Below are 12975 nucleotides of genomic sequence, written 5' to 3'. Positions count from 1 at the left end.
ACGGAAGTAGGATTGCCCAACCTTCCTTCCGAGGAGTGGCTGGTGGGTTTGAACCGCCAGCCTTCTGGTGAGCAGTCAAGTGCTTTAGCCACTACCCCATAGGACCTCCATAATAAGTGTACTGTTGTTGTTGTTGTTATGTGGTGTCGAGTCACCCCCAACTCATAGCGACCCCACCTTGGGTTTCCAAGGCAGTGTCCCTACAGAAGTAGGATTGCCCGACCTTCCTTCCAAGGAGTGGCTGGTGGGTGTACTAGGATGTCCTAATATGTACATATGAGGATTTTCTGAGATGAAAAATTTTGTCCACATACAGTACTAATGATGTAGGTCTTCTTGCCATCTGTCTTCTAAATCAGTGTGGGACATTATTTCAACCCATTTGAATTGAATGTGTGTTTTTCTGTTTAAATGAATGTTGTTGTTGTTATGTGCCATTGAGTTGGACCCGACTCATAGCGATCCCTCCTTGGGTTTCTGAGGCAGTATCACTACGGAAGCAGATTGCCCCATCTTCCTTCCGAGGAGTGGCTGGTGGGTTTGAACCGCCAGCCTTGTGGTTAGCAGTCAAGTGCCTTAGCCACTACGCTACCAGAGCTGATAGCAATGGAAAAGGGCCAGTGCTGATTGCAGATTTGTGGATTTTTTCCCCTGTAGACTGGCAGCACACTAATGGGATTGTGTTTTCCCTGTTGGTTTCAGGACATCTGCTGGCGACTGTAGCCACCTTTAGAGAGCCTCCACAGTTTGGAAGCAGAGACTTTATATAGATATGGGTAATCAATTTTTGGCTTCCTTCCAGTTGGCTTCCCTGATAGATCCCTTTTAAAATTCGGAGAACAGGCAAGCCTGGATGTTATCTCACTCTCCCAGCTGCTATGCATATCTATTGACTAGTAAGTACAGTCTGGATCAATAAGGGTCTGGTTGATTAGCTCTCTCTCAGGTGAGGTTTTCTGGTCTCATCTCTATCTCATCCTCCTCCAGGAGATATGGAACCGTGATGCGAAGGTGAACTTTCCCAGCAGGAGGAGGGCACCATGGAGAGCACTGTAGAACAGAGGAGTGTGCTAGTGCGCAGTAAAATCAGTGATTCTGGCAAGAGGAATGGCCTGATTAACACCAGGAACTTGACAGCAGAGAGCAGAGATGGCCTGGTGTCAATTTTCCCAGCACCCCAGTACCAGAATCGCCGGCTGATGGCCAGTGCCACACCAGCTATTCTGGACAGCAGCAGAAGTGAGCCAGTCCAGCAACTGTTGGACCCCAACACCCTTCAGCAGTCGATGGAGTCCCACTACCACCCCAACATCATCCTCTACTCAGAAGGCGTGTTGCGCTCCTGGGGAGAAGGCATGGCTGCAGACTGCTGTGAGACCACCTTCATTGAGGACTGCTCACCCACCAAAGACAACCTGGAGTATCCTGATGGGAAGTTTATTGATCTTTCAGCTGATGACATCAAAATCCACACCCTTTCCTATGACGTGGAGGAAGAGGAGGATTTCCAGGAGCTGGAGGTCAGAGGATGTTTGTCAGCTCTCGTTTTCATGGGCCATCTGGTGTGGGATGGTGGGGGTTTGGTGGGGGATCCATAAGTGCTAAGCAACTGTTAACGGAATAAAACCAGTGTACAAAAGAGAAGAGCAACTGAAGGCATTTTTGATGTCTCGTAACTCTTGAATATTTGTGAAAAATGGAAGGATAGTAGAAAAACTAACATTAAGACACAGTGGGTGCTTCATCAGTGATTCTAGTCAGAAAGGACCAGGCTGTTGAGTGGTCCTGCAGATAAATTTAAGGGTGGCCAGCACAGATGGGCTATTTGGAAGATTCCCAGTGTCTTTCATCTCATGCAAAAGTGAGTACATGTTATTAGTGTATGGCCCTAGAGCCCCATAAGCCTGGAAATGTATTTGTTGAGACAACTTGGGAACTTTTCTTTCTGTCCCAGGTGATTTCCTTAATTTGGCATTCCGAAGTTTTTACTAAAGCCTTGTTGGTATAGCTAAAACCTGTTGGAAGAAATAGTAGATAACATAAAGGGAAGATGACTTGAATTATATATGTCATTTCTTTCATAGATAGGAGGGCAGGTGAGGGCATTTGAAATGCATGTGTAGGAATGTGCACATTGGACATGATGTAAGGTGACACAATGTTTTCCAGTTGGTGTGGCACATCCCCGCCTCTTCAAGATGGCATTGGGTTTGAGACAGAAAGTATGGATGCTGCACATGTGTGAAGGGGGTGGATCAGAATGAAAGCTGTGGCATTTGTCAGATGAGAGGTGGTTGACTAGGTTTGAGAAGGCACTTTGGCCACAATGAGGACAGAGGGTGTTCTTCAAAGACGTAAGTAGCAATAAATAGTGGGTAAGACACTTGCCTGCTAACCAGACGGCTGGCAGTTCAAACCCACCAGCCACTCCTCGGAAGGAAGGTTGGGCAATCCTACTTCCGTAGTGATACTGCCTCGGAAACCCAAGGAGGGGTCGCTATGAGTCGGGTTTGACTCGACGGCACATAACAACAACAACAACAATACTCAGTAAGTTTGTGGGAAATGAAACTATGGAGTGGGTTTGATACTTGAGAGGAAGTGTGATCAAAGGGAAAAGATGTCTGTTTTGTCTGAGGTAGGCAAAAACATTTCACAGCTGGAGGAGAAATTTCAGGGAAGAGAAATCTGGATCAAGGTGGCTTTGGCCACAATCCTGGGGAGGCCGGGAGTCTAGAAGGCCTGACCTTTCATGAGAAATCTAAGTTGAAGAGGAAGGAAAGGAGAGAGTCCATGTTGTCTGGGAGTAACATAGCCAGGGGAGGTTAGGGCATGAAGAAGTTGAGATAGCTCACTGCAGCTGTCTGGAGGAGGTAACCATGAGATTGTTGAAAAGACAACCAGTCTGTTTGAAGGTTTCTTGTGACCTGTGATTGCCAGCATTCTCCAGCAGGTAAGGTAAGGCTCTCAATGGAAAGTACATAGTCTGACTTCCTGCCGACAAGATGGGGCAGACAGGAGAAAGCAAAAGGGAGAAGTTTTAGAATGGAATAAGACTCACTTCACCGAAAAAACACTGGCCATGGGATCCCAGGCTGGACAGCAAGTCAAGTGGGTTCATAAAGAGGTAATGGACCCAGCAAACTAGAGAGGCCAAGGATAGGAGGTACCAGAGGGAACCAGAAACAGTTGGAGAGGTGATTATAGTCAGGAGGAAAATTCAGAAATGGAAAATAAAGTCAAATGTTAGAATGAGCCAATGATGAAGCACATGAAAGTGGCTGATGGAGTTGAGAGAATCTTTTGGAGTGGATGAGGTTCATGGACTGGAAAGCCAGGAGATCAGAAGAGATTCAGAGAAGAGAAGCAGTGTGAGCTCAGGCTAAAGGTTTTAGAAATTGGCAGAGTGCTTCAGCTTCAGTTCAAAAGTGTATAGTGTCAGTTGTTTTCCAGGCCTGAGGTTTTTGCTGAAAAAAAAAGCATAAATGTTTCCTGCCCTAATGAAGTTTAGGAAGCAGATACATGAAAAGTCAATTTCATTGTAACATATGATGATAGAACACCCAGTTTGCTCCAAAAGCATTCATATGGTGGTGGGGCTCCGAGCTCAATCATGGGGGTGGGGGCTCAAATATTCCAGTCGAAGTGCTGCCACTGAAGTAAGAGTCTGAGACAGTCAGGCAAAGGATGCTGGGGGTGGTGGCTGGAGAATTCCACTAAGAGGAACATCACAAGCAGATAGAAGCACAGAGGCCTGGGATGTGGGCGATTAGCAGGATGTAATCACTGGTTTAAAATTGCTAAACCTGTAGATGGTGGTGAGGGGTGCAGGAGAAGGACCAAGAGCAATTGGGTTTTAGTGGAATCACTGACTCACATGCCTACAAGAAGGAAAGGAAGGACACAAGAATGAAAACATCCCCAAAGGGGCTTCAGGGTGGGGTGGGCCAGAAACTGGAGACAAAAAGTGAGGAGAGTGCTGTGCAGAGAGGTTGGACATCATAGGAGGCAGGTCTTGACATCCCTACTGCTCATGGAGACACCTTAAGGGGTTGCAGGCAGGAGGGCATTCTGGGAAGTGTCTCTGGCAGTAGAGCAGGGCATGGTTTAGGGAATGGAGGTGAGAAGGGACGGACAGGGGCCAGGGCCAAACCAGATGTGCAAAGCCCCATTGGGGGCTGTTGTAAGAGACTATAAGAGAGAGTTAGGACAGTGTTAGAAGTGGCGAAGCAGCACTTAAAAATGGAACTGCTCCTTGATAGGAGACATTGGGGACTAGCCAGGTCTCCACTGTGGCACAGCTGTTTCTCAAGCCCCAGAAGTCAAATTGTATAGCAGAGGATTTTCAGCTTTGTTATGAGTTTATGGCAATTCTGCTCTAATATATAATATGCATCAGTAATAGAAGGCTTGGCATATTTATTAGATTGAAATGTAAAAGAAATCTCTGAGTTTCTTCATTGTTGCTCACTCATGGGCTTCATTTCTTCTCTCCTTCCCTTTATTTATATCCACGCACTTTCCTTGAATAACTATAATATGTTAAGGTCAGTGAAAGAGGAAGAAGTGATTGAAATATTTTCTTAGTCCTTTATTCACTTCCATCCTGTGGCTTTTTAATGAATTAACTTCAAAGAATTTTATCTTCTTTAAGACTGTCAGGGCTTCTGATTGAGCTTGCAAACCAATACAACCCATATTTAAATGTAAATCTTTTACTCATAGTATATCTGAATCTATTTTAATGAAATAATATTCATACAATGACCTCAGCCAGTAGTTGTTGTTTATGGAACTCTGCAAAGGCTTGGGATGACTACAGTCCCTTACATTATATATCAGGAGATGAGGAAGGGGAGATAGACTTGTTCATCCTGATGAGTCCAAGACTTTGACCAGGTGGGTCATGTAGACTTCTGGAAAAGGTCATTACCGCTCTCACGTACCCTGTGCTAGCAGCCAGCTGTGGGAACCCATCAGAAATATATATATATATATTTTTTTTTTCCCCCTAAATTTTATGTGAGAGCTCTGGTGGCATAGTGCCTAATGCATTAGACTTCTAACCAGAAGGCTAGTAGTTCAAACCCACCAGCCACTCCTCAGAAGAACAATTGTGCATCTACTTCTGTAGAGATACTACTGCCTTGGAATCCCAAGGATGGGTTGCTATGAGTTGAATTGACTTGATGGCAGTTAGTTTGGTTTGGAAATTTTATTTATTGTTGCTGAGAATATACACAGCAAAGCACACACTAATCTAAGTTTCTTCTGTATGTACAATTTAATGACATTGGTTACATTCATCAAGTTGTTCAACCATCCTCACTCTCCTTTTCTAAGTAGTTCTGCCGTCATTAACTTAACCTTATTGTTTCCTAGTCTTTCAACCCCCTTTGGGTATCTGAGGTGGTAAATCTTTACAGAAATAGATTGCCCAGTCTTCCTTCTGCAGAGTGGCTGGTGGATTTGATCTGCCAACCTTCTAGTAGCAGTGAAATGCCTTAGGCACTAAGGCACCAGAGTTCCTTTGTTTTTTGGGTTTTGGTCTATATGTACAATTTAATGACACTGATTATAATCATCAAATTGTTCAACCATCCTCACTCTCTTTTTCTGAGTTGTTCTGCCCTCATTGACATAATCTTACTGCTTCCTCATCTTTCAAGTTGCAATTGTTAATTTGATCCCATGTAGATAAAAGAAGCATAATGCTCAAAGCAGGCATTTTTGTCTTTCAACTTTTTATTGGGATTTGGGTGAAAGTTTACAGAGCAAATTGATTTTCCATTCGATAATTTCATACATATTTTGCTTTGTGACTTTTGATTACAATTCTCAAAAATTAACAGCAGTCTTCCCTCTTCCTCCCTGTGTTTATTGTTTCCATTCATCTTTCTTTCCTATCCCTTCCTGCCTTCTGTGCTTTATCCTTGGGCAAATACTGACCTTTTGATCTCCTATGGTTGATTATTCTAAGGAATGTGTATGCCCCTAGTGTTATTGTACACCTTATAGGTCTCTCTGACTTTGGCTAAAATTTGAACCATCGGAGTGGTTCAGTTCCAGCCTGAAGGGTGTCTTAAGGGGCATAGTCTTGGGAGTTCCACCAGTCTCTATCAAACCAGTAAGCCTACTCTTTTATGTGATTTTGAGTTTTGTCCCACACTTTTCTCCCACTCTGTAAGGAGCTCTGGTGGTGTAGTGCCTAAGGCATTTGACTTCTAACCAGAAAGTTGGCAATTCAAACCCACCAGCCACTCTGCAGAAGGAAGACGGGGCAATCTACTTCCATAAAGGTTTACCACCTCGGAAACCCAAAGGCAGTCACTGTGAGTCAGAATCGACTCAGTGGTGGTGAGTTTGGTTATTTTTGGTTTCTTCCACTCTATCTGGGACTTCCTATTATAATCCCTTTCAGAGCAGTCAGCAGTGGTAGCCTTACACCATATAGTTCTTCTAGTCTCAGGATCGTGGAAAGGTAGCCATTTTTAGTTAAGTTAAACTCTTACTTGGTTTAAAGAAGACTTTAGGGATACTTTTGGTTTAAGATTTAAAGACAATCTCAGGGCAATAGTTTCAGGGGTGCATTTGCCTTCCATGGCTCTACAAGGCCTGGAGTCCATGAGAATTTGAAATTCTGTTTCTGCGTTTCCCCATTTTTAAACAGGAATCTTCTAGGAATCTTTGATCAAAATATTCAGTAATAGTAGCCAGGCAACCTCCAGGTCTTCTGGTCTCATGGCCAAGGAGGCACGTCATGGAGGCAATTACCCACACATTCCAGATTCTCCTCCTGACTCTCCTTCCTCTGTTGCTGCAGGTGAGTCAAATCTTCTTGTTATGCCTTGGATAACCACTTGCAAGAGCCCACACACTACACAGCAAACTAGGAGATAGAATAAAAGCACTAAACACAATACTAGAACAATAAACTGGGATGAATCCTAAAAATATATCCCTAAATCTTCAATGTAGTTCCATGAGTTGTTTGGTTATATGTAAACAACTTCAATAGCTAGTCTTTTGTTGTTGTAAATATATCACACAACTTTTGCCAATTCAGCTTTTTATAAGTATACAAACTTACTGACAGCAATTACTGTAATCAGCTCTGAAATCCTATCCTTAATGCAATTTTTCCATCACTGTTAAACCTCTTTTTCCTCCTCAGTAATGTACTTTGGTCTCTGTATATTTGCCTTTCCTAGTCATTTTTATATAAGTGAGGTCAAATAATATTTGTCCTTTTGTGATTAACTTATTTCACTCAGTATAATGTTTTCTAGCTTCATCCAGATTATAGCATGTATCAAGACTTCAATTCTTCCCCTACTGGCTGAGTAGTATTACACTGTATGTATTTACCACATTTTGTTTATCCATTCATATATTCATAGACATTTAGATTGTTTCCACCTTTTGACTATTGTGAATAGTGTTACAGTGAACATTGGTTTACAGCTTTCTTCTTGAGTCTACTTTCAAGTCTTTTGGGTATACACAAAGAATTGGAATTGCTGGGTCTATTTTCAGTTTGTTGAGTAACCACCACACTGTTTTACACAACAGCTGCACCATTTTGCATTGCCACCAGCAATTGATAAAGCTTCTTATCAATATACACAAATATACACAAAAGGGAACATCTTCATCAACATTTGTTATTTTCTGTTATATGTATTTTTTTGTCTTAGCTATGTTCATGAGAGTGAAATGGTATCTCACTGTGGTTTTGATTATTTGCATCTCTTTGATGACTAATGATGATGAACATCTTTTCATTTGTTTGGTGTCCATTTATATGACCCCTTTGGTCATGTCCAAGATATTTCTCCATTTTATTGATTGGGTTATTTGTCCTTTTTTTTGTTAATTTGTTGAAGATTTGTGTATATTTTCGTTATTAGATTCTCACCAGATATATGGTTGCCAAAGATATTCTACTACTTGCTAGCTTGTCTTCTCATAGAAAGATTTTAATTTCTATGAGGTCTTATTTATTTATTTTATCTTTTTCTGTCTGTGCTTTTGTTTCAGTGAACCATGAACTGGAATCTTTGGTAATACTAGCACCTAGGTGTTGTTGTTAGGTGCCATTGAGTCAGCTCTAACTCATAGCAACCCTGTGTCCAACAGAACTTTATCAAGCATTATACCCTTCTCCAGGGAATGATCCCTTCTCACAACATGACCAAAGGAGGTGAGATGAAGTCTGGCCGTTTTCACTTCCAAAAAGCATTCTGGCTGCACTTCTGCCAGGACAGATTTGTTCTTTTCTTCTGGCAGTCCATAGTACTTTCAGTATTCTTCACCAGCACCACAACTCAAAAGCGTCTATTGTTCTTTTGTCTTCCTTATTCATTGTCCAGCTTTCACATGCGCATGAGGTGATTGAAAAGACCATGGCTTGGGTTAGGTGCACTTTGTCTTCAAAGAGACATCTTTACTCTTCAACACTTGAAAAAGGTCTGTTGCAGCACATTCGCTCAGTGCAATATCACCTACTCTGTATTGATATATCTTTACTGAGATAGATTGCCATATCTTTGTCCCTTGGAGCAACTGGTGAATTTGAACCACCAACCTTTCAGTTATTAGGAAAGGAAGCACTCAACCACTGAGCCATCAGTGCTTCTTAACATATCTATGTTGTTGTGGTTAGGTGCCATCGAGTCGGCACTGACTCATAGTGACCCAGTGTAAAACAGAACGAAACACTGCCCAGTCCTGCACCAGCCTCACAATCCTTGCCATACCCGAGCCAATCGTTGAAGCCACTGTATCAGTCCATCTCATTGAGGGCCTTCCCTTTTTTCGCTGACCCTCCACTTTACCAAGTGTGATATCCTTTTCCAGGGAATGGACCCTTCTGACAACATGACCAGAGTAGGTGAGATGAAGTCTGGTCATTCTCGCTTCCAAGGAGCATTCTGGCTGCTCTTTTTCCTGGACAGATTTGTTAGTTCTTCTGGAAGTCGATGGAACTTTCAGTATTCTTCACTAATACCACAACTCAAAAGCATCAATTTGTCTTTGGTCTTCCTTGTTCATTGTCCAGCTTTCACATGCATATGAGGCTATCGAAAAGACCATGGCTTGGGTTAGGTGCACTTTAGTCTTCAAAGAGACATCTTTGCTTTTCAGCACTTTAAAGAGGTCTTTTGCATCAGATTTGCCCAATGGAATAAGTTGTCTGGTTTCTTGACTGATACATCCATTGGTGTTGATTGTGGATCCAAGTAATACGTAATCTTTGATATCTTTAATCTTTTCTTCACTTATCATAATGCTGCTTATTGGTCCAGTTGTGAGGATTTTCATTTTCTTCATGTTGAGGTGTAATCCATACTGCAGACTGTAGTCTTCAATCTTCATCAGTAAATACTTCAAATCATCTTCACTTTGAGCAAGTAAGGTTATGTCATCTGCATATCATAGGTTGTTAATGAGTCTTCCTCTAATTGTGATGCTACGTTCTTCTTCATATAGTCCAGATTCTTGGATTATTTACTCAGCACACAGATTGAGTATGTATGGTGAGACAATACAACCCTGACATACTTGCTTCCTGAATTTAAACCATGTGATATTCCCTTGTTCTGTTTGAAGGTAATAACTGATTAGAAGAGTCAGCATGCTTTATGTTTCACTGTTTTTTCACTGCATAGAATAATGAAGTCAAATAACACGTCATCCCAAAACTTGGTGGCTTAAAACAACTACTCATTTAATTATTGATTCTGAGGACCAGCAATGTGAGTTGGGCTAAGCTTGGTAATGATGTTTTGTTGGGCTCAGCAAGGTTCACTCAGGTGTCTGTGGTTAGCTGCCCATCAGCTCAGCAGCCTGCCTGAGAATGCGGGCTGTCTTTGAGCTGGAGTGACAGAGATGACTGCATAACATGTCTGTCATCATTCAGCAGGCTTCCCAGGCCTGGTAGCATCCCAGAGGAGAAAGAGAGTCTGAGTCTTATGTGCAAGTGCTTCTCAAGTCTTTGAATTTATGATTTAGTAGCCCATTGACCAAAGCAGCAAGTCATGTGACCACACCAGGGTCACCGTGGAGAGGACAACTTAGTGTCATGACATAGGAAAGTGCCAACAAATTGGGTGCTATACCTGCAAAAATCTACCACAGAGCAAAAGCTTGTGGACTGCCTCGTATAATTTTTTAAGATCATCTAACTGAACAGAGAGGAGCTCTGGTAGCATAGTGCCTAAGGCACTTGACTGCTAACCAGAAGGCTGGCGGTTGAAACCCACCAGCCACTCCTCGGAAGGAAGGTTGGGCAGTCCTACTTCCATAGTGATACTGCCTCGGAAACCCAAGGAGGGGTCGCTATGAGTCGGGGCCGACTCGACGGCAAATAACAACAACAACAACAACTGAACAGAGTGGCAATGATCATGGATATATTGTGACTGAAACCAAACACACAATAAATATTAATGTACAGCTCTGTCCAGAATACAATTCTGTTGTTGTTACATGCTATCAAATCAATGCCAACTCATAGCAACCCTGTGTACAACAGAGTGAAACACTGACCCCTCCTGCACCATACTCACAAACTTTTCTCTATTTGAGCCCATTGTTGTAGGTAGTGTATCAAACCATCTTGTTGAGGGTCTTCCTCTTTTTCGTTGACACTCTGCTTTACCAAGAGTGGTATTTTTTTCCAGGTTCTGGTTTCTCCTGATGACATGTCCAAATTACATGAGATGAAGTTTCACCATCCTCATTTCCAAGGAGGATTCTGGCTGTACTTCTTCCAAGATAGGTTTGTTTGTTCTTCTGGCAGTCTATGATACATTGAATATTCTTCTGTACCACCATAAATCAAATGCACCAATTGTTCTTTAGTCTTCGTTCTTCACTGTCCAGCTTTCACATGCAAATGAGGTGATTCAAAACACCATGTCTTGGATCAGGAGCACCTTAGTCCACAAAGTGACATCTTTGCTTTTTTTTTTTTTTTCCTTCTTCACTTCATAATTTTTTTCATTTTGTAAAATATATAGCAAAACATTTGCCATTTCAGCCATTTTTATGTGTGCAATTTAGTGACATTAATTACATTCATCATGTCATACAATCATCACCACTGTCCATTTCCAAATTTTTCATCACCCTTAACAGAAAATCAGTACTCCTTAAGCAATAACTCTCCATTTCCCCTCTCCCATCCACCACTAGTAACCACTAATAAGCTTTCATCTCTATGCATGTCCTTATTCTAGTTATTTTATGTAAGTGGGATCATACAATATTTGTCCTTTAGTGTCTCATTTATATCATTCAATATAATGTTAGCTAGGTACATAACAACAACAACAACAGGTACATCTATGTTGTAGCATGTATTATAACCACATCACTTTGTTTTGTTTATCCATTTTTCAGTGAACATTTGGGTTGCTTCCACTTTTTGGCTATTGTGTATTGTGCTGTGGTGAACACTGATACACAAGTACCTGTTTGCGTTCTTGCTTTCAAGTTTCTTGGGTATATACCAAAAAGGTGGAATTACTGGGTCATGTAATAATTCTATGTTTAAATTTCTGAAGGGCCCCCAAGTTGCTTTTCACAATGAATGTACCATTTTACAACCTCACCAAAAATAGATGAATATTCCAATTTCTCCATAGTCTTGGCAACACTTGTTATTTTCCATTTTTTTGAGAATAGCTGTCTTAGAGAGGTTGAAGTGATATTTCATTATGGATTTGATTTGTAGTTTATTTAGGAATAACGAATAATGTAAACAAAAATTCTCACAAGTGGACTGATGAACTACACAGGAAGGGGCAGCCTCAAGAGGAAAGGCACATAGTCAGGAAAGACCCAGGGCATGTACTTTATAAGACTCAAGTGTCTAAAATTGGGAAAAACTTAAGAAAAGCAGCAAAAATGATTAAGAAGATAGGGTCTCCTAGGTTTGAAGGAAACAAGAACTAAAACTCTCTTCAGGTAGTCATTTACTTGAAACTCATAAAAAAAGTGATTATACCAAACTACAAATAAAAGTCTTAAGTTTCATTAGAATCGAAAACATATGCTTCAAAGAACTTAAAAACAGTGAAAATACAGCTACAGAATAGGACAAAATAGTTGAGAATCATGTGTCTGATAATGTTTGATATCCAGACTATATGAAGAACTCCTACAACTCAACAACAAAAAGACAACCCAATCAAAAAATAGGCAAAGAACTTGAATAGACGTTTCACCAGACAAGATGTACAAACATCCGCTAAGCACGTGAAAAGATGCTCAATGTCATTATTAATTGCTGTTGTTAGTTGCCATTGAGTCCAGTACAACTCATGGTGACCTTACATATAACAGAATGAAACATTTCCCAGTGTTGTGACATCCTCACTCTCTTTGATTTGAGCCTCTTGTTGCAGACACTGTTAAGTCCTTCTTGTTGAGGGCTTACTTTTTTTTCACTGACTCTCTACCACATGTGATGTCCTACTCCAGCAATTCGCCTTTCCTGATGATATGACCAAAGTAAACAAAATTAAGTTTTGCCAGCGTCTCTTCTAAGTAGCAGTCTGGCTATACTTCCTCCAAGATGAATTTGTTCATTTTTCTGGCAGTCTATAGTAAAATCATTATTCTTCATCAACACCATGATTCATATGTGTCAGGTTTTCTTGGATCTTCCTCATTGTCCAACTTTCTCATACATATGAGGCAATTTAAAAGATCACTACTTGTATCATGCATACCTTAGTCATCAAAGCGACATCTTTGCTTTTTAATACCTTAAAGAGGTCTTTTGCAGCAGATTTTCCCAGTGTAATATGGTATGTGTTTTCTTGACTTCTACTTCCATGGGCATTGATTGTTAATCCAAGTAGAATAAAATCCTTGACAATCCTTGAGTGTCTTCACCATTTATCATGATGTTATTTATTGGTCTATCTTTGCTTTTTAACACTTTAAAGAATTTTTTTTTTTTTT

General features: G+C 41.1%; 1 protein-coding gene across 1 annotated transcript in view; it reads left to right on the top strand.

Annotated features, from left to right (window-relative positions):
• Window positions 1–1040: 1040 nt before the first annotated feature.
• Window positions 1041–12975, top strand: part of SYNDIG1 (synapse differentiation inducing 1) — a 235104-nt gene continuing 223169 nt past the window's right edge. Inside the window, exon 1 of the mRNA XM_007956995.1 lies at window positions 1041–1520. Coding sequence (XP_007955186.1) covers window positions 1041–1520 — 480 coding nt within the window. The remainder of the gene's footprint in view (window positions 1521–12975) is intronic.

This window comes from Orycteropus afer, unplaced genomic scaffold (genome assembly GCF_000298275.1).
Source record: "Orycteropus afer afer isolate SDZICR_OR568_19922 unplaced genomic scaffold, OryAfe1.0 scaffold00693, whole genome shotgun sequence".
NCBI lineage: Eukaryota > Metazoa > Chordata > Mammalia > Tubulidentata > Orycteropodidae > Orycteropus > Orycteropus afer.
This window is presented reverse-complemented; position numbering and strand designations above follow the sequence as displayed.